The following is a 22,013-nucleotide window of genomic DNA, read 5'->3' as shown; positions in this document are numbered from 1 at the left end:
GAGTGAATAACCCGGTGTCATGGGATTCACACTAGTTATCTGTAACACCATATAGCTTATCTTGGAATCAAGTAATGAGTAAATAGGATATGGGTTGCCTCAGAGTGTTACTTTTTCAATATTGGATAGCAACTTTGGACATTCTGATATCCCTGACTGCAGCCAGGTGAGCTCCGGGACCCCGGCTCAGGCACTCACCCTCCTGAGGGATGATGCGAAGGGTGACGCTAAGACCCGCATCCTTGATGAGCTTCACGATGTCTGCATGAGGCATGTTGATGATAGACTGGCCGTTCACCGCTAAGATCCGGTCTCCCACTTTTAGCTTTGCACAGCGATCTGCGGGGCTCCCATCAATGATGCGTCCAATTTTATGTGGCACAGCTACAAAAACATCCCAAACAGAAACAGGTATCAGGGCCATTACCAGTACAAGTTCTACCTTTGAGTGCCTGCAGCATAGGAAACAACGGGACATCAGAATTCTGCCTTTTGTCAGTCTCTCGAGACTACAGTCTTTTCTATCAAATGCAGCCCTGTGCATATAGCTGAGACCATGAGGTAGCTAAGAGTCGGAAACGACTGAGCAACTTCCCTTTCACTTTTCACTTTCAAGCATTGGAGAAGGAAATGGCAACCCACTCCAGTGTTCTTGCCTGGAGAGTCCCAGGGACAGGGGAGCCTGGTGGGCTTCCGTCTATGGGGTCGCACAGAGTCAGACACGACTCAAGTGACTTAGCACTTAGCAGAGTTTCTACAGTCAAGGCTAAATTCAGTGACGGGCCAATTCCAAACACATGCACCAGAGGTTCTCAAACTTTGAGGCAAATTATAATCACCCTAGGATTAAAAATAAAGCTCTTTGAGTCTCATCCTAGACCTTGTGAATCAGAATGTTTAGGAAGAAGGGGAGGATAATGGATTTTTAAGAAGCTCCTCAAGAAATTCCAATACGTACAAAAAATTTAGAACCAAGGATGTAGAATACAGTACCCAAAGAGCTCATACTCTAGACACAAAAATACAGTTTAGAAAAACATAATAAACCTGGGAACATATATCTCAGTTCAGTTCAGTTGCTCAGTCATGTCTGACTCCTTGTGACCCCATGAATCGCAGCATGCCAGGCCTCCTTGTCCATCACCAACTCCCGGAGTTCACTCAAACTCATGTCCATTGAGTCGGTGATGCCATCCAGCCATCTTATCTTCTGTTGTCCCCTTCTCCTCCTGCCCCCAATCCCTCCCAGCATCAGAGTCTTTTCCAATGAGTCAACTCTTCACATCAGGTGGCCAAAGTATTGGAGTTTCAGCTTCAGCATCAGTCCTTCCAATGAACACCCAGGACTGATCTTTAGGATGGACTGGTTGGATCTCCTTGAATTTGGAAAACTCAGCAGTGGCCATAGGACTGGAAAAGGTCAGTTTTCATTCCAATCCCAAAGAAAGGCAATGCCAAAGAATGCTCAAACTACCGCACAATTGCACTCATCTCATATGCTAGTAAAGTAATGCTCAAAATTCTCCAAACAAGGCTTCAGCAATACGTGAACCGTGAACTTCCAGATGTTCAAGCTGGTTTTTGAAAAGGCAGAGGAACCAGAGATCAAATTGCCAATACCCACAGGATCATGGAAAAAGCAAGAGAGTTCCAGAAAAACATCTATTTCTGCTTTATTGACTATGCCAAAGCCTTTGACTGTGTGGATCACAAGAAACTGTGGAAAATTTTGAAAGAGATGGGAATACCAGACCACCTGATCTGCCTCTTGAGAAACCTATATGCAGGTCAGGAAGCAACAGTTAGAACTGGACATGGAATAGACTGGTTCCAAATAGGAAAAGGAGTACGTCAAGGCTGTATACTGTTACCTTGCTTATTTAACTTCTATGCAGAGAACTTATATCTACCCTCTTCTATTTTACTAAGAGGAGAACACAGGAAAGGGAAGAAATACTTACTTATATGGGAATTATCCAGCTGATGAAGAAGTTATGACCAACTTCCTACCCAACTATAAAGGTTAAAGGCTGATGTAGCTTTCAACTATTACTTATTCTTTCTGATTCAGTGCAAGTGGTGCTAAAATCTTGTTAATATCTGGTATATAATGTAGTTCATCAAATTTAAAATTCCAGTAAGATACACCTCTTTTATGAACCACAGAAAGAAAAATAGAAAAAAAAAAAAAAACCCTCTAGCATTAAAACGGTAACTCCATTTGACATAGCATGTTCTCTAATTTTTGAAATGTTAAAATATGAAAAATGTGTATTACAATTAATGGAATATGGTATATGTCTCTTTAAAACAATGACAATTCATTTTGTCATCATTTATTTATATGCATGGGGAGAGCCAGGTTTGTGGGGATATAGATTTTCTAACAGGTTGACTTGTGTTCAATGTCAATGTCTGAGTTCCTAGAGGTTAACTATTTTTGGGGTCAGATATCAGTAGTGCATGATGTCTTTATGCATGCCCTCAAGATGCTGACCATATAGAAACCTGTTTCTTTTCCTTTTCCCCTTCAAGACAGGAGCCCAGCAGGGAAACTGCCTGTCAAGGACTTGTTGCACTCCCTGTGGAAATCAGGAATTGATTTCATCTGCATAAAGAGGCAAAGACACACTTCACCATTCATTATGCCCCAGGGATATCTGTTCCTTAAACTCTCAATCTTGTGTCTGAGATACAGCGAAAGGCAGAACATCAACTAATGACCATGGTAAGGAAGGACAATCAGAGTTAATGGACCAGTACCTTGATCATATTTCTGTTGTGAAAGGTTATAGGTAGCATATGAAAATATTGGCCGAGCCTGTGTCTCTGAAGTGAAACTCATCATGTTGGAAGCTCAAACACATTTTTATTTACCATAAGCATGGATGGCTTTAATTAAGAACAACTTACTTACAGCATACTGATGATCATCTGAGAATCTTAGGACAATATAGTGCTCAAGCAGAAATGTAATAAAAACTCATTCATTTACTAATTGTGTAGCATGATATGGGTATTGCCAGGTGTCTGGCCTTCAATCATAAATAGAGTGAACTTTCATTCCTGTTTTTGCATCCTTTCATGGTCAAGAGTATCCTGGATCAGTCAATAAATGATAAGATCTCCCTGGTCATACTATGTAATATTGTTATCTGTCCTGACCTTTAAACAACTATCTGACCTCTCTGACTTTCTGTATTTCAAAAGTAAAATTAGGATAATAATATAGTTGAACTCACAGGATGGTTCTGAGAATTAAATGAGTTATCATACATAAAAAGACTAAAACAGTCCTTGGCATTAAGAATTGCTCTGTAAGTATTAACTCTTCATTCATTCTTTCTATTACTGTTATTTTAAAGTGACATCACTATTGATATGTATGTGCTTGGGTATTGGCACCAGCTGAAATTCTGTCTGCATGGGGCAAACCTGTAACACAGCTAAAACAGAAGGAATACTGCTTATTACAGAGCAGTATCAGGGGAAAACAGCTTCATTTGGGAAAGAGAGGTATGTTTCATGGAAAATAGAGACACCAGCTGAGGTCAAGAGTCCTGTTCCCTTTTCCGAGGTTTCACAAAAAAGGTGTTGCAACAATCTCTATAGGAAAACACTAACTTACAAGTGAGAGTTAATTATCCAAAGGAAAATGAGCATAATATCGATCTCTTCTGTATATGATGCATTATCCGCACTGAACCACTCACTCACACACACATACACACACTTACAACTACGTTAAAATAAATATAACTTCATCTTCAATAAATTATGAGCTACCTGACAGTGTTATCATTGCATGTTTACAGCGTAGGAAACTGAGCATTAAACAGTCTGCGGTCTGCCCAAAGTCACATAGGCTAACTGGGGTTTAGAATTCCAGACTGTCAGATGCCACAGCCTGGGTCCTTAACACAGCCCAACACTGCCTCTCTCACCTTCACCAACTCCTCCCGCCACTCGAGTGCCCCCTGAGCGCCTGGTGCTTTCATTTGGCGAGGGCAGGCTGCCCTAAGGATAGAGTCATAAATGTTTCACCACTGGCCCTGATCCAGAGGAGGGTGAAAGGCAGGAGGTTTGCTTGAAGCGGTTTCTTTGCAGCAGCTCTTTTGAAAGGCAAGGAAGGAGGAGAAAGGAAGGGGAGAAGAGGGCACCAGGGAGAGGAGAAAACAGGAAAACTGGACAGCTCTTCAGATCCCATTTATCAAGGACTTCACATTGCAGTGTCATTCCTTTGAGGCAATTTCTCTGGGTATTAGAAACAGTCACATTTGAAATGAAATTAAAAAATACATTTCAAAACACATACAAATGATATTTAGGTGATTCGCTGTTTTGAATTATTCATGCCTCTGCTCCCCACCATTACTGTGCATCATTTAGAATTTACTGGGCATAAAACTCCAAATGTTTCAAAACAAGATTTCACATACACACACACAGGCACACTATGCTACTATTTATTAATTTCCAGGCACTGTACTAGGCACTTATTTTAACTCTTTACAGCTTCAATGTGAAACAGCTGTAAAATTTTAATAATCATGCTTATTTAACTGTTGAGAAAACAACAATAAAAAATGTCAAAGCCTATGACTTGGAAACTTGGGGTTACTCCCTTTTTGAAATATGTGACAAAGTGAAAGTGAAAGTTGCTCAGTCATGTCCTACTTTTGCAACCCCATGGACTATACAGTCCATGGAATTCTCCAGGCCAGAATACTGGAGTAGGTAGCCTTTCCCTTCTCCAGGGAATCTTCCCAACCCAGGGATCGAATCCAGGTCTCCTGCCTTGTGGGTGGATTCTTTATTAGCTGAGCCACAAGGGGCTGAAAGCAATTTGAATTATGAGAAGTGAAGGACTGCCTGGTGAAACTTAGCTTAGGAAACCATGCTTGAGATTTTAAGATGAAAGTTTCATTATAAATATGTGTATGGTGATAATTCTTTTAAGCTCATTTTCATTTTATTAGGGCAGGTAGCATAAAAACTAAAAACCAAGATAAAAGAATGAAAACTAAATTCTACGACAATGTCCTGGAATGATGGAGTGGCTTACATAATATCTGAATGAGTATACAATGCAGAAATGGATGCCCCATCACTGAAGTGCCTGGAATGGCTTTATTCAAATAGTGTGCTATTGGCATTTACTGTCATAAAACCAGTATCTGAAACTCTTGGCAGGTGCAGATAGCCTCACTTCCCTTTACCGGCATTTCCACTCCATACATAAGGACATCAACTGCTCCTGTACAACAAGGGGTATGCTCAGAGGAGGCTCCCTCTGGAAACAAGATGCAGCTCCACTCACTCAGTTATGAGCTCTACAGAGCTTGTGACCTAAGCACTTTCTGTGCATAGTTAATGAGATTACAAAGCATGGAAGAGGCCCTGACCTTGATTTCTATTATTGGGATGAATGGTAGTCATTAATTCTCTGAGAATTGATGATTAAGGTAACTGCTGGAGTGCAGTCCATTTAGATGGCATGCCTTGCAGACATCATCTGTCAGGCAGCAACATAAATCAAGTCTTTGGATCAGGCCTCTTGACACAGTGTTCTTAAGATACACAGATATTTGGGAAAAGCTGCAATATGTCATGAGGCTTTGGGCATACTGACATTGGAAGGGAGACAACATATTACTAGTTGGAAATTTTCCTTTAATTGCAAATCACATAAATTATGGAAAAATGAAACCCATCTTTTTCTTTTTTATTCGTTTTTGGGTAAAACACTACTGTGCACTTACACTGCAATATGTTTCATATTTTCCTGTAGATGAATTGACTCTTTTGGCAATGCTCAACACTGCAAACTTGTTTTAGTAAGAATATTCAGACATAATCAGTTGGACCAGATGGTCTCTAAGTTAGCTCTAAAGGTCTGGATTCTTTGGTGTCTAGCCGTAACCACTACAGGAAGCCACGATCCTCCCTTCTGGCTATGGGTTTCTCTTCTGGGACTTACTATGGTCTATCCAGACACCTTCAGTCACTGGACAACCAATGAGCTTCCCATCAGAAGGTGGGAGGACTTTTCTCGCTCTGGTGGTGTATATTTTTGGAATCTTTTGGTGATGGATTAGCCATGGAATTTTTAGCTATATCATCCTACTGAAGGGAGAAGTGGATCTTCCTTCCACCTGTTCCCCCAATATTTCCTTGTTTTATATGTATCTCATTCCAGAAAAGGAAGAGCCTGTGACTCATGTTTACATTTAATTATTTCCTTATTAACAGACCCCACGAGGTAGAGTTGTATATTGAGGAAAGCATTAGATGGGGAAAGTGAATTCTGCATCATTCATGTCAAACTTACAAGGGAGAAGTGTCTGAAATGAAAGTGACAAAAATAAATATTTCAAAGGCAATCAACAGTATCAATTCTCATTAGCTCACAATTCCACTAATTTGTGAAGGTTAAGCAACATATCATTAGCTTAAAGAGGCGACAGAAGTTAGTCTGGGTTTAGAATCTATGACCTGACATGAAAAGAATTTTTTTTTAACTAGATGATTCCAGTTGGTTTTCTTAAAATCACCTGTGAAAATTATGTATTGCCTAGTTTTAAGATTGTGGGTCAGGGTAGGAAAATCAGTAATTCTATCAATAACACATTCCTGCACAGTGTCTTCTGAGTAACTGGCAAAATGCTATGTACAGTGGGGAAGGCAATAATAAAATAAATGCATGGCATTTGCCCTCAAGAATCTCCCAGCCCAGTTGCATAGACCAGGGATAATCATATCAAATATTTAAAACAAAACACAAGTGGAAAATCTGTGGTGCAAGTAACATACAAGAGTAGAAATGTGGGATGGATTATTGAGTCCAGGTGTGGACTTACAGAGTGATAAGGAAAAGGAAGCCACTCTAGGGAAGTGAGAGCACATGGCCCCTAGGCTAAGTGGCAGCTCCCTTAGTGAAAAACTCATGATAGTAAAGGGGGTGCCATCATATCCATGAAGGGAGATGCACAGAGAGAATGCTTTGTGGATGGGGTCCCTCCAACCATCATTATGCCTCCATGCTTCCCTGAGAGCCCAAATATGATGCCTTTGACCAGCTTCTCCAGATATACAGAACAACAGAAGAGTAATTGGCACAGGATATTTCTAATATATGATGATGGATTCTGATTTTTTTGGGGGGGCGGGGGGTGCTTCGGAAACCTAAGCCTAGTGCTAATCTTGCTCATTTTCCACCTCTTTCCTTCCTAGAAGTCCCGAATGAGAATGTTCTATGGTGACAAGCCCATTCAGCTAGATTCTCTCCCTTCCTGCAGTGTGACACAACGTCCTTCGAAAGAGATTTTCTAGGTTGTTAGGGGGTGAAGATATGGGGAAAACATGTGTTTGGTATTTTTTTTAATTGTGGTAAAATTAAGAAAAAAACAGACTGCATGACTTGTTTTCCTCTAGAAGTCTGTAAAATTCAGATTTCCAAAAATGAAAACGTCTTCTCTGAATTTCATAGCCAAATAACTTGCAATCCAAAACCGAGCAGCTGGTGTTTTAAGGACTGCAGATTCCAAAAGTGCACTTTCCCCTCTCCAGCTCCCATGAGTCATTCTCTTGTGGTTGAACAGTTTAGTTACCCTGCAGTTGGTAACAATCAAGATAGTCAGATGAGAGAATGGAAAGAGGGCCCCACCACTGGCATTTTGGGAAGCCCACTGAACTCTTGTTTCAAGGGGCAGAAAGACCACTAAAAAGTTAACCACACGGTTGAAGAGGAGTAGACACTCATCAACCATACCTTACATTTATGCTATTATTTTCCTGACAGTGAACTGGTAATCAAAAGAAAACTCATTGCATTAGGAAATGTAATTAGCTATTACTTGACCATTCCATCCTGGAACACGAAGTTGAGTTAGCAACCTCATCTTGGTTGGAAAGATTTGGTGAACTTGTAGGCATAGGCCCAGTTTCATGAATGTGTGACCTATGCACGATTTCTACACTCAAAACGGTCTTGTGTTTGGTTCAGTGGTGTACTTTCAACATCCTCATCTTCTTAATAATTTCTAAATAAGGATATCACGTTTTCATTTTCCACTGAAAATGAACATGGGTGCTGCAAATTATGTAATTGATCAAATCCGCTATGAATATACAATGGAGGTGACAAACAGATTCAATGGATTAGATCTAGTAAACAGAGTACCTGAAGAACTACGGGCAGAGGTCTGTAATATTGTTCAGGAGGCAGCAAACAAAACCATCCCCAAGGAAAAGAAATGCAAGAAGGCAAAATGGTTGTCTGAGGAGGCTTTACAAATAGCCGAGGAAAGAAGAAAAGCAAAAAGCAAGGGAGAAAGGGAAAGGTATACCAAACGAAATCCACAGTTCCAGACAATAGCAAAGAGGCCTTCTTCAATGAACAAAGAAATAGAGGAAAACAACAGGAAGGGTAAGACTAGAGATCTCTTCAAGAAATCTCTAGACTTCTTGAAGATCTCTTCAAGAAAACTGGAGTTATCAAAGGAACATTTCATTCAAAGATGGGCACAGTAAAAGACAGAAACAGTAAAGACCTAATAGAAGCTGACGAGATCAAGAAGAAAAAACACACAGAAGAACTGTACAAAAAAGATCTTCTTAATGACCTTGATAACCACGATGGTGCAGTCTCTCACTCAGAGCCAGACATTTTGGAGTGTGAAGTCAACTGAACCTTAGAAAGCTCTATTGCCAATAAAATACTAGTGAAGGTGATGGAATTCCAGCAGTTATTTAAAATCCTAAAAGATGGTGTTATTAAAGTGTTGCACTCAATATCTCAGCAAATTTGGAAAACCCAGCAGTGGCCACAGACTGGAAAAGGTCAATCCTCATCCTAATTCCCAAGAAGCGTAGTACTAAAGAATGTTCAGAGCACTGGACGATCGCACTCATCTTCATCTCATGCTAGTAAGGTTATACACAAAATCCTCCAAGCTAGGCTTCAGCATTTTGTGAACCAAGAACTTCCAGATGTTCAAGCTGGGTGTAGAAAAGGCAGAGGAACCAGAGATCAAATTGCCAACATTCATTGGATCATAGAGAAAGCAAGGGAATTCCAGAAAAACATCTACCTCTATTCCATTGACTAAAGCCTTTAACTGTGTGAATCATAACAAAATGTGGAAAACTCTTAAAGAGATGGGGAAGGGGGATACCAGACCATCTTATCTGAGAAGCAACAGTTAGAACCCTGAATGGAACAACTGAATTGTTCAGGATTGAGAAAGGAGTACAACAAGGCTGTTTATTGTCACCCTGTTTATTTAACATATACACAGAGCACATCATGATAAATGCCAGGCTGGATGAGTGACGAGCTGGACTCAAGATTGCCAGGAGAAACATCAACAACCTCAGATATGTGGATGATACCACGTTAATGGCAGAAAGCGAAGAGGAACTAAAGAGACTCTTGATGAGGGTGAAGGAGGAGAGTGAAAAAGCTGGCTTAAAACTCAGTATTAAAAAAACTAAGATAATGGCATCCAGTCCCATTACTCATGGCAAATAGAAGTGGAAAAGGAGGAAGCAGTAACAGACTTCCTTTTCTTGGGTTCTCAAATCACTGCAGATGGTGACTGCAGCCATGAAATTAGAAGACAATTGTTTCTTTGCAGGAAAGCTATGACAAACCTAGACTGTGTGTTGAAAAGCAAAGGTATCACTTTGCTGACAAAGATCCATATAGTCAAGGCTATGGTCTTTCCAGTAGTCATGTACAGATCTGAGAGTTGGATAGAAAAGAAGGCAGAGCGTTGAAGAATTGATGCTTTTGAATTGTGGTGCTGGAGAAGACTCTTGAGAGTCCCTTGGAAAGCAAAGAGATCAATCTTAAAGGAAATCAACCCTGAATACTCATTAGAAGGAGTGATGCTGAAGCTGAAGCTCCAATACTTCGGCCACCTGATAAGAGGTGACTCACTGGAAAAGACCCTGATGCTGGGAGAGATAGAAGACAGAAGAAGGCAACAGATGAGTTAGTTGGATGGCATCACCGATTAAACAGACATGAACTTGGGCAAACTCCAGGAGTTGGTGCAGGACAGGGAAGCCTGCGGTGCTGCAGTCCATGTGGTTGCGAACAGTTGGACACGATTTGGCTACTGAACAATAACAACAACAACGTGACTATATTCATAGTATATTTTGTCTTCATACCACTAGGTATCATTTCAGTGTTTGCAATGGAAGGTGTAAATGAGAATATGGTATGTTATCAAGAAAAATTATCACAAAGGATGGTGGAGGAAGGAGCAAAAACAATTTCTTTCTCCAGTGGTAGCTGCATTTCTCATTCCCATGCACATCATTAGGAGAGATAGTCCAAATAATTGCTGCTATTTATATTCTTAAAGGTCTTTGATTCATTACGTGTTGATTCAAGAGGCCTAAAAATTACCTTAATTCTCTTATTTCATTAAATATTCATATAAGTCACTCATTATGGAGCATCTACTAAGCATATATCCGTCTTTCTCTTTCTTTAAATAGATTTTTACTGTTACCATGACATTTTAGGGCTTCCCTGGTGGCTCAGACAGTAAACAGTCTGTCTTCAATGCAGGAGACCTGGGTTCTCATGGGCAGAGGAGCCTGGTAGGCTACAGTCCATGGGGTTGCAAAGAGTTGGACATGACTAAGTGACTAACACAGCACATGTGAAGGACTTTCTGTATTCTTTGCATACTATTTATATCCCTCATCATATAGGGATCCCACAAAACATCTAGACATGAGAGTGGCAGGAGCTAAAGAAACTTCAGAATAGTCATGCCCCTCAAGTCTGCAGGTGTCCAGAAAGGCATGCATGTGGGAATGTGGAGCTGGAGAGGAAGAAGATAGGGAAACACTTCCATTTCTAGATATTACTGTAAAAATACATTTCACTTTAGTGTATATCCCAAGAAGTCCTTTTTTTCCCTTGCTAATTTCCAGGCAGCTGGGACATTCTTTTTATTACCTGTTTTGGTCTGAAATTGATATAGAAAATGTGTCCTTCTAAGTCAAATATCAACTCTACTCAACATTTTTTGCATTTCCCTCCAAAAATTCTGAAAAGGATACATATTTCCATCACTGAGTTAAATCAGTGACACAAGATTTTCCCGTTATGGAGTAAAAACTAAAAATAGAGCTACTATATGACCCAGATATCTCACTCCTGGGTATGTACCTGACGAAAACCATAATTTATAAAGAATCATGTACCCATGATTCACTGCAGCAGTATTTACAATAGCTAGGATATGGAAGCAACCAAACTGTCTCTCAAGAGAGAAATGGATAAACGAGATATATTACATATATACAATGGAATATTACTCAGCCACAAAAGAAACACAGTTGTGTCACTTACAGAGATGTGGACAGACCTATGCTATGCTAAGTCACTTCAGTCGTGTCCGACTCTCATATAGAACAAGTACGTCAGAAAGAGAAATAATATTGCTGACATGTGGGATCTAAAAAAATGGTACAGATGAACTTACTTGCAAAGCAGAAATAGAGACAACAGGTGTGGAGAACAAACTTACAGATACCAAGGTGGAGAGGGGTGGTGGGATAAATCGGGAGACTGGGATTGATACATATACACTACTATGTATAAAAGAGATGACTGATGAGAACCTCCTGTACAGCACAGGTAACTCCACTCATTTCTCTGTGCTGACCTAAATGGGAAGGAAGTCTAAAAAAGAGGGGACATATGTATAACTGATTCATCTTGATATATAGCAGAAACTAACACATTTTATATTTCAATAAAAATTAAAAAAAATTAAAGTTTGAATTTATTTTGTCAAAAAAAACAAAAACAAACCCCAGGTGAATGAATCCCTTTTGTTCTCCAAGGTGGGATACACAGTCAGTAAATCCCAAGCCTTTTTTTGTGCACTCTTTCCTTTTGCTAAAGCACATCCTATAGTATCTTCCTATAGAAACTATACATGGGAGAAAATAATGGTTCAGGATTTAATGTTTGAAAACTTCTTCAGTTTTACTTTCTCATTTGAAATAGAATTCTGGCTTTGAATTCTAGGTTGTATGACGTTTGAGGCTGAAAAATTCCTTTTTCCTTAGAAATTTGCTGGCATTGCTCTATTGTCTTCTAACATCCAGTGTTGCTACTAAAATGTCTGAACTCCTTAGGATTTTTTTCCCTTGTATATAACCTACTTGTTTTTCTGTTTCCTTTCAGAAATGTTTATGATTGTCCTTGTACATTTTGTGTTCTAAAGTTTTGCAGTGATGCATTTTGGTTCATTTCAGCATGGAGACATTTCTTTTAGTGTTGCTTTAGGGAACTTTTATTATAATATATCTTTGATAACTTCCATTGTTTCTCTGCTCTCTCTTTGTGAAACTCTTACTAGTTAGATATTGACCTCCTGATTGATCTGTTAATTTTATCATTTCTTTCATACTGTTTCTCTTTGTCCTACTGCCTGTGAGATTTCCTTTACTCTAACTTTCAACCCTTCTGTTGAATTTTTAACTTTAGTCAAGATATTTCCAATTCCTAAGAATTCTTTCTTTAATCATATCATTCTTTTTTTTTTTTTTAAATAGCATTCTGTACTTATTTTATGCTGGTAATATTCTCTATGTATGTAAGTGAGTGATTTTTGAAGTTTGCTATTGTTCCATTTTTTCTTTTATTCTTTCATTAATTTGCTTGCTTTTCTGTTTTAAAAATACAAATTTCATGTCTGGTGGCCATGGTTGTTTTCCATTCTTCCCAAAGTTTTCAAAGTTCTGAGTTGGTCTGAGTTTCTAAAAGGAAATAGGCAGATCAGTGCTATTCATTTCTCTTTTTGGTTTCCTTTGTCTTACAAAATGAGTTGCTGTATTTTTGTCTTTAAAGTACCTTCCCCATTCATAGACATCCCTTTCTTCTTTATTTACCACCATTTTATTGGTGCCTAAGAAAGGGAAAAGATAGATAAACATTAATGACATCATTAATTAGGAATTGAAAATACCTTCTGTAAATTTTATTTTTTGCAATCAATATGTTGGTGTACCAGTTAAAGATTTGGAATCTATTTGGGAAAAGAATATCAATATTTTATGGACCCAAACTTTAAAAGTCTTGCTGTTCCTGTAGCCCTGACAGATAAAATATAAAATATAACTGATTTCTTTTCAAGAGTTCAGAACATGTCATAAAACTACATTTCATCAACCCCAGGTATTGTGTTAAAAATGTTCAATGAAACCACACTTTCTTTCCTCTGTATGTCTCGACTGCCTTTGAGAATTCACACCCATCAATGTACTTGGCTTTCAGTAATTTCTCAGCAGGCCCAGTAGAAATGGTTGATAGTTACAAGCAGGTGTTGCTGACAAGTCATGTTTCTCATTTTTACAGATGCAGTGCATTCTATCTCTGCCATCTCCGTTTTCCTTTTATAGCTTCTGAAATTGTGTTTTGTAAAAAGTCACTTGGCTATCTTCACACAGTTTCCCTGTTACAATAGGTAAATGTCAAAAGCAATCAGGTGCAATACCAGCTTTTCATTGTATTCCCCTAAGCCCTCAGGTAGATAATAACTTCTTGCAATATTTTCTTAATGTAAACGGAAACAGATACTAACCCAGGCAAATGATCCCTCCTGAGCCAGCTGTCCTTTTCAATATGTTATCCAGAAGATTACATGAATATTTATTGGCTGCTTAGTTTCTCACAGAAGCCAAAGTTTCACTAACAAGGTATATCACGTTTTAACTTGAAATAATGCAATTTCACATGACTGGATAAAACATGAACAGACCCTCAAGCAGAGGGTTCAAGAGCTAGAAGATCTTGGTCATATATTAATTTGAAAACAACTTTCAGTGTGACCTCTGAATGACCAAATAAATCATGTCAGTTTCCTTATTTGAAATGTGAGACCATTACTGCATATAATTTTTCTTTCTTATCCTTATCTTTCTTACCCAACTATTACACACTTTAACTTCATTTGAATTTCAGCTTATATGTATTTTACCTAATCCCTTGTACTTTAAAGTATAGCAATTATATGTATTTTCATTTTTACTAAGCAGACATACATCTTCATAATAACTTCACTTGAGATCATCATCATAGGATGATTTTTATTACTCTACCATGAGAAATGATTGAGAAGCGAAAAAACAAAGGTTGAAGAACCTCAAAATGTGTTCCCTTGTTCAAAGTGAAATATGAATTACAGTCTACAGGGAAGAGACCGAAAGTGAAAAAGAAGGTATAAGGATGGCAAATGTGTGCATGAAAAGATCCTCGGTATCTTTAGTTTTAGAGAAGAAATGTTACTTGAAAGCACTACACACCTATTGGAAAAGCTAAAAAAAAAAAAAAAAAAAAAAAATCAATGAAGCCTGGAAACAGCAAGTACTGGCAAGGATGTGGCTCATCTGGAGCCCTCATCCAGGGAAGTACACAACAGAACAGTCATGCTGGAAAGTGGTGCCACATGAACCAGCAACTCCACCCCTGGATATTTACCCAAGTAAAAGGAAAACCTATTTTCACACAAAACCTATATGAAAAGGTACGTGGTTGCTTCATTCATGATCATCCAAAACAAGAAACAACCATAATATCTTTAAACTGGGAATGGATAAGCAGGCTGTGGTACATTCACACAAAGGAATACTATTCAACAATTTAAAAGAATCTGATATTGACACACGAAACAATCTGAATGTGTCTAAAATGCATTCTGCTAAGTGGCTACATACTGAGTAATTGCATTTACACAGGAAAAGGCAAAATTACAGAACAGAAAACAAATCCGTGGCTGCCTGGGCTGGGAGTGGGTGGAGGGCTTGACTTCCTTGGTTAAGGAACTGGTTGTAGTTACAAAAACAGACACAGAATTTGTCAAAATTCACAGACTATAGACTGAAAAGGGCACAATTTACTATCTATAATTAAACCTTAAAAATGAGAGAAAAGTAAAAAAATCAGGGAGTGATAAAGAAAGAGCTTTGGGTGGAAATAAACAGAGAGTAGTTAAAAGAAGTACTGTCGAATTAGCAGGAGAAAGGAGGTGGGAAGAGGACAGTAGAGGAGGAGGAAATGCTGCCTAGTGTGCATTTGAAAGGTGAACAGGACTCTTCCAGGTGGGCAAGGGTGGAGAGAGCATCACCGTCCCAGGTGATGTGACTCGCAAAGGCACAGATCTGTGAGTCTGCAGTGTGGGTACAGGGTTGCCACCAGCATAAACAGCTGAGCCTCAGGAAGAAGGTGAGACGGGATAGATCATGGCAAGCCTTAGTGGTTGTGGCCAAGGGTTTGGAATTTATTTGAACACCAAATGAGAAGTCACTAATGATGTAGGAAGAGACATGATATAATCAGACTTGTTGTTTTAGAAGGAGTACCAGAGCGAAGGTATGAAGGTTGGACTAAGGGTAGGAGGGTGGGAAGAAGGCTGGAGGCAGGGAGGACATATAAAGGCCACTGCAATGCTCAGAGCTGTGCAGCCCAACATGGTAGCTGCTCGCCACAAATGGCCATTTCGATTAATTGAAAGACAATTAAAAATCTAATTCCTCAGCCACAGTAGCCTCATATCCAGTGCTCCATAACCACATGAGCATGGCTAGTGGTTACAGTATTGTTTAGTGCAGGACAGAACACTGACATCACTGCAGAAAGTTCTACTGCAAAGTGCTAATCTAGAGCCTCTTCTAAGCCTTGGTAGTGGCAGTAGGGAGGTCCTGATGTATTCAAGGTATTTTATTTGGAAAACATGTTTGGGTAATAGCTTGTATTAGTCTCTCAAGTATGGAAGGTGCAGTTGTGTATCAACTTAGCTGGGATATGAACTTAGGTACTAGGAGGCCTGCTTTAAAGCTTGTGAGTATATACACTGATTGGAGCTGAAAGTATACCTGTTAGCCTTCTCTTAACCACTAAGCCCCAGGAAGCATCACTATCAGTGACTAACTTTATACTAGCAACTGGCTGTTTATGTCCTCTCCAAATTCATATGTTGAAACCTAATCCCCAAAGTGACAATTATTTGGAGATGGGGCCCTGGGAGGTGATTAGGTCATGAGATTGGAGCCCTCATGAATGGGATTAGTGCCCTTATGAAAGGAACCACCCAGAGCTCCCTTATCCCTTTCACCATGTGAGGGGCAGTGAGAAGACACTGTCTATGAAGCCAGCTCTCACCAGTCTCTGAATCTGTCAGTGCCAGGATCGTGGACTTCCCAGCCTCCAGAACTGCGAGGAATACATTTCTATAAACTGGTGTTTACAAGCTACCAGTGTGTGGCATTCTATTATAGAAGTCTGCACAGGCTAAGACACTTGGCAAACAATACATAAAGGTTTCACTGTATTTGAATTTTATCAAATGTCTATAGGAATTTAAGCTATGTTTCATCTTGCTGTTCATCTAGCAAGTCTAAAACACATGTGAATGAAGACTTCTAAGTGGAAATATTCTTCTACCTCATGTTGTTTCAACTGTTCTCTCTCAGAACACCCTTTAAACTATGTGCTCTTGTTTACTGGGAGACCCTCCTCTATGATGAGCCCATAAAAACATATCTATATTGTGAACAGTCTCCGAACAGAAGGTTCTGGGCACCTCAGCCTTGAGAAAGCAGATGGGTTCATCAGGTGCCCAACATCTGGGCATGTTTGTGGATCAAACTGTTGCCTGGCTTAGAGAAAGAGGATCTGGAAGAGATCAGACTGGGAAATGAATATGCCATAGCAGGCCCCACTATTTAGTTAATTTTCTTTGGCACAGTGTACACATTTGGAATGCTTAGTGATCATCAACCCAGAGGAGGCTGACTGATTAATCTTTAGGAATAATTCTAACCAAAGACTGCCAATGGTTTGTTTGGGAAAAAATCCAGCATAAATGTCAAAATTATTGGTGGTCAAGTGAACAAACAAAGAGAACCCTTACCAGGATTTGGTATGGCAGGGAGGATTTGGGTATAGGCACTCTCTGAGTCCTTGGTGAAAGCGGGGGCGGAAAGAGAAATGCTATTTATCCCAGCCCAAATGGGAAAATATTCCCTAATGACACTCTTTCAACATAGCTAGAAAATGGGGATTAAATAACAGTATTGTGTTCACTTAACAACATGCTTTTAAAATAGTTGTCTTTGTGGAATCAGCTTTTTTTAATGTGGTTGATTGTTGGGAAAAAAGAAGAAAAACAAAATCACAGAGAATTGAATCCAACATGAGGCCCTGAATGGATTATAAAGAAAATATGCCTTTTGCAAAAGTGAACTGTATGCTCAGAATTTATTTGAACCTCATGGGCATCTTCTGCTGGTAGAGGCAGCTCCTGTACACCTAGTCTGAGCTCTTTTCACAGCTATGATCTCCCTGTACCTTCCAGCGAAGAACAAGGCCCTGCAGGACATAAGCCCAGAGGAAACAATAGCTAAGAAGACATCCACCTTCTGCTGCTGCCTGGAGAGTCTTTGAATGTAATGATAAAACCCTCCTGAAAAATAATTCCTAGTGGGGAAAAATTATGATTTATGAGCTCCATTCAGATAAGAAAAATGGTCAAGAATTAAAAAAAAAAATGCAATGTGAGCATTCACAGATTTTTTTTTTTTTTTGATAGGTTGCATTGTTCCTCTTCTTGAAAATAAATAAGAATGATGCTGTGTCTCTCTGGTTTATTATTATTATTTTACAGTTTAATGATCTTTAAATTTGTTAGTGCTAAGAAAATAAAATGCTTACATTTGTTTTTGCATTTTAGTCAATACATGTGTGGATGTTTGGATATCAGAGGACTTAGAGTTTGATGCAAAATCTTTTCTCGTTTTTGTTGTTTGCCAGTCTGTTTACTGTTAAGACCTAGGCAGCCGAGTTTTAATTTGGGAACAAAACTAGTCATGTGCAGGACTGAAAAAAAAGTTGAATTTAATCAATAGGTTCTAGTCCTCTGGTTTTAGTTGGGTATGATCCTATGAAGACTAATGTGATTCAGAGGTCGTTCACTTGGAACAGATAGGGGTTACTTTGTTAACGAGGACTGTGAAGTGAATAATTTGAAGTCATACTTTTTTTCTAAGGATTTTGGGCTGCCATCCAAACCTTCCTGCTTAGGATGGTATCATTACCACTGAGATGGTGTTCATACAGAGGGATGGCCATTCCAGGAACAGTCAGTGCCAGGACAAGGGGGATCAGGGAGCACACTGAGGCCTGCAGCATGGCCCTTCAGAGCACAAGGGTTTGGGGACCCAGATACTCATGATTAGGTCTTCCCGGGCACTTCCTTGGTTCACCAGGGCCTGATTCCTTAGAGGGCTCCCTCACTAGGCCCTTAGCTGCTGTGGAATCATTTACTTAGGCTAAGCACAACTGATGGGAAATCAGTACAGGATCTGGGACTTTGTTATAGTCCCACTCTCTTATGGAATAATTTCTCAGGCTGCACAAGGACCAGCTTGCAAACATTTCCTTTCCTGAGTTCTATGCTCATTCTCAGAGAGATGTCATGCTGCCTTTAAGGGACAGAACAGCTAGTTAAGTATATAGAGAGTTGGAGCAGAGAACATTCACACTTTGATGAGGGCAGGGCTAGGTCGCTGTATGCGAGTCCAATCCAACCCTATCCCAACAACATAAATTATGTGACAAATCCTTGAAGAGCATACTACCAGGAACTGTGAGGGATTTAAAGAGATGTCATAATTTCTTGCCCTTAAGGAACTTCCATTTAGGGTTAGCAAAACATATGAAAAATAAAATGACAGTGAGAGTAATAAGACACGATAAGAGAAAGGAAATCACAGAGCAGTCAACAATCAAGAGATTTGAAGACAAAAAAAAAAAACAAAAACAAAATGAAGAAGAATTTCATATAAGAACTGCAGAAAACACTTAAGAAAGAAGGGTGAGGCTTCAGGCAGACTCTCATTCAGAAATTAAGAAGAGATTTCTGAGTTGCTTGTAAGAGATGCTTACTGTTTGGGCAGTAGTCTCTACCTCATGGGCTTCCCTTGTGGCTCAGTTGGTAAAGAATCCACCTGCAGTGCGAGAGACCTGGGTTCGATCCCTGGGTTGGGAAGATCCCCTGGAGAAGGGAAAAGCTACCCACTCCAGTATTCTGGCTTGGAGAATTCCATGGACTGTATAGCCCATGGAGTTGCAAAGAGTCGGACACGACTGAGCAACTTTCACTTCTCTACCTCATAGGGTTGCTGTGAAAATTAAACATAGTGGAAGATTCTTAGTACAGTACCTGGGGAAGAGCTTGATAACATTTATTAGTGGATAAAAGAAGGTATTTCAAGTGGCAGCAGCCAAAACATGGACTATGGGGAAGGAAAGCAAAAGTTGTCTTTCAGGGGTAACTAAACCAGCTTTGATGGAGCGGAACTGTGAGGAGCTACTGGTAAAAAGTGGCTGCGTTTACATTACTTAGGGTCTTGCATGTAAGAGAAGTGTGTTTGAGATTTACTCTGTAGATATTTTTTTATCAGGGGTATTACGATCAAGGACTCATTGTGGGAAGATTGGATTATACACAGAAAGTGCCACCTTTCTGGATGAACTTTGCTTGATTAAAAACTGTATTCCACTCAGACCCTAGCCCCTGGCTACTTCCTAAAGCAGAAATCAAGTCACACATATAAATGTGAAAAGGTTGGTTTGCCTTAAAACATATGTACCTCAGTGCAGACTGAACACCTTATTGTATTTTTTATGTATTAACATGTAGATTTTCTAGAAGATTATGAAGACATTTGCTTATCATATGGTTTCATGAGTTATATTTAGAAGCAGATATTTGAGGGAAAACTAGTGTTTTATATATAGTCCTCTGCTCCACCATATTTTTTCTGTTACAAAAGCACCACCTTAATAGTGTGGGTGACACCATCACACCTCCTGAGTGAACTACTTTCAGCATAAAACTCAAAGCAAAAGCCACTATGTCATTAAAGGAATTCAAAGTAGAGATTCTTTCAAGGATTAAGGGAATATTTAAGTTTATAAAGCTGGCTAAGAACTCTGAAAGGGAACTTGCTTTTGCAAACCAATGACAGAGAAACCAAGAGGATTCACTTTCTAATTCCACTGCATGGGTATAACTTCAGAAACCTTCTGGCAACGACTTCTGGGGTATTGTTGTCTTGGAAAAGGCCAGGGTCCCAGCAGTAGCATGAGTGGCACCAATTGCCTCTATTTTTAAGGCGATCACTGAACAAACCTCAGTATAGAGTTTGGAAGAAAACCCACTGCTATAACCCAAAGCAATAAAATGTAAGATGGGCCGCTTACTGATTGCTGATGTTTGCGTGTCCGTGCTAAGTCACTTTAGTCGTGTCCGACTCTTTGCGACCTTATGGACTGTAGCCCATCAGACTCCTCTGTTCATGGGATTCTCCAGGCAAGACTACTGGAGTGGGTTGCCTGGCCTCCTCCAGGGGATCTTTCTGACCCAGGGACTGAAACAGCGTTTCTTGCGTCTCCTGTATTGGCAGGAGGATTCTTTATCACAATGCCACCTGGGAAGCCCCTCAGAGGTTTCACTTTAGGGCAGACCTCTGTGACTATGGGACATTAAAACGAGTGTTCCACTGAAGGTTCCAGGTATGCCGAGAGCCGCTGCTTCCCGAGGATGGCCGGCTGAGGTGAGGGGCAGAGCCCCGTGGCACGGTGGTCTTTGCCTCCATCAGCCTCATTCATTTTACCTCAGTGCTTTATACAAATGCTATAATTTTATAAGTGAAAGAAGGAGGGAAATCTTGCCTTAAAATGCCTTAAAGGGGAAGCTAGTTAGGTATGTTTAAGAGTTTAACGTTTAAGGTATGTTTCAGATCATTTCCTGACAAAGGATAAGATGAACAAAAGAAATGAAAGTGTGAGGAGCACCCTAAAAACAATAAAAATGAAAGTAACAGAAGTTTAAAGTGATAACTTAAGGCAGTGAAAAATATAAGCCAGGTCTCAAACTTATTCAAGGCTTTTCACACACAAACCTAACCAAATATCTTATTTCCATGATGATTCATGGCATAATATAATTTAGAGCTGAAAGAAGCTATTAAGACCATTTTTCCTAATCATGTACACAAGGAATGAGCACAGGAAAACCAAGTGACTCACTCAAGGGACACAATAGTCAGTGGATGAGCTGGAGAGAGGCTCGGACTTGTTGTCCAATGCACTTTTCATTTATTTTGAATCTCTGTGTGTTAGGGCAAAACTACAGAAGTCTTGATTTTAGGTTTTAATTTGTACCTCTCCTAAACTCAAATGACTATTCAGTGGCTGCATGGTTGGTGGGATGAGTTCAGGTGGAAAAAAAATTTCTTTACCAATTGTTCAGTTTTATTTCATCCTTTTTGGTAAATTACACTTAAAATGTCACAAAAGAGCCACTGGATAAGTTTCTGAATCTCTAGAATAACTTTTCAACACCAGGACCTATGGATATCATTAAGAACTTTGCGAGTCATCAGGGCATTCTACCAAAGGTAAAACTGACTAACTTTTCCCTAGAATATCAGATTGCAGTGGGCATTAGGGAAAGTCAACAATGACCTAGTCTGTGCTCCCCACCTGTGCCAGAGAAAGTTCACGAGCAGGAAAAAAGATTTTCAACTCTCACCCAGAGCTGAAAGATGAAGAGCCAGTATCGTGTTGACCAGTGAGGCATTTCCAGTAAAGACAGAAACCAGTTGATGACATTGGGACAATGTGAATAAGGGAAAGAAAGGCTGAAGTGCTTGCTCCTCCACTGCTGCTGCCTGGTTGGGTTACGGTTGCTGTCCTGAGCATGCCTGACCTTCAGTTTGTTTGCACCTAAGTTTATGAATCCGCTCAACAGGCTACTGGTCCCTACCACCGATTTCCGAGCTGCCCAGGCACGCTGACTCCATACATTTCAACATAACCTTCCTCACAGGTTTTATAAGAGCAGGACACTAAGCATCACTTTATTTCATCAGTTGTGTCAAAGCCCTTCTTGGGAACCGCTGGTAGGAAAACA

The 22,013-nt window shown here is 39.7% G+C and overlaps 1 protein-coding gene across 12 annotated transcripts in view; it reads right to left on the bottom strand.

Moving 5' to 3' along the window:
* The window catches only part of MAGI2 (membrane associated guanylate kinase, WW and PDZ domain containing 2), a 1,460,538-nt gene that overhangs the window by 146,678 nt on the left and 1,291,847 nt on the right, over positions 1-22,013 (bottom strand). For all 12 annotated transcript variants that reach the window (XM_070787194.1, XM_070787197.1, XM_070787196.1 and 9 more), the window contains one exon: positions 199-384. In XM_070787194.1, the coding sequence (XP_070643295.1) occupies positions 199-384 (186 nt within the window). The remainder of the gene's footprint in view (positions 1-198; positions 385-22,013) is intronic.

The sequence above is a fragment of the Bos indicus genome, chromosome 4 (genome assembly GCF_029378745.1).
Source record: "Bos indicus isolate NIAB-ARS_2022 breed Sahiwal x Tharparkar chromosome 4, NIAB-ARS_B.indTharparkar_mat_pri_1.0, whole genome shotgun sequence".
Taxonomy (NCBI): Eukaryota; Metazoa; Chordata; class Mammalia; order Artiodactyla; family Bovidae; genus Bos; species Bos indicus.
Note: the sequence above shows the minus strand (reverse complement) of the source record. Positions and strands in the feature narration are given on the sequence as shown.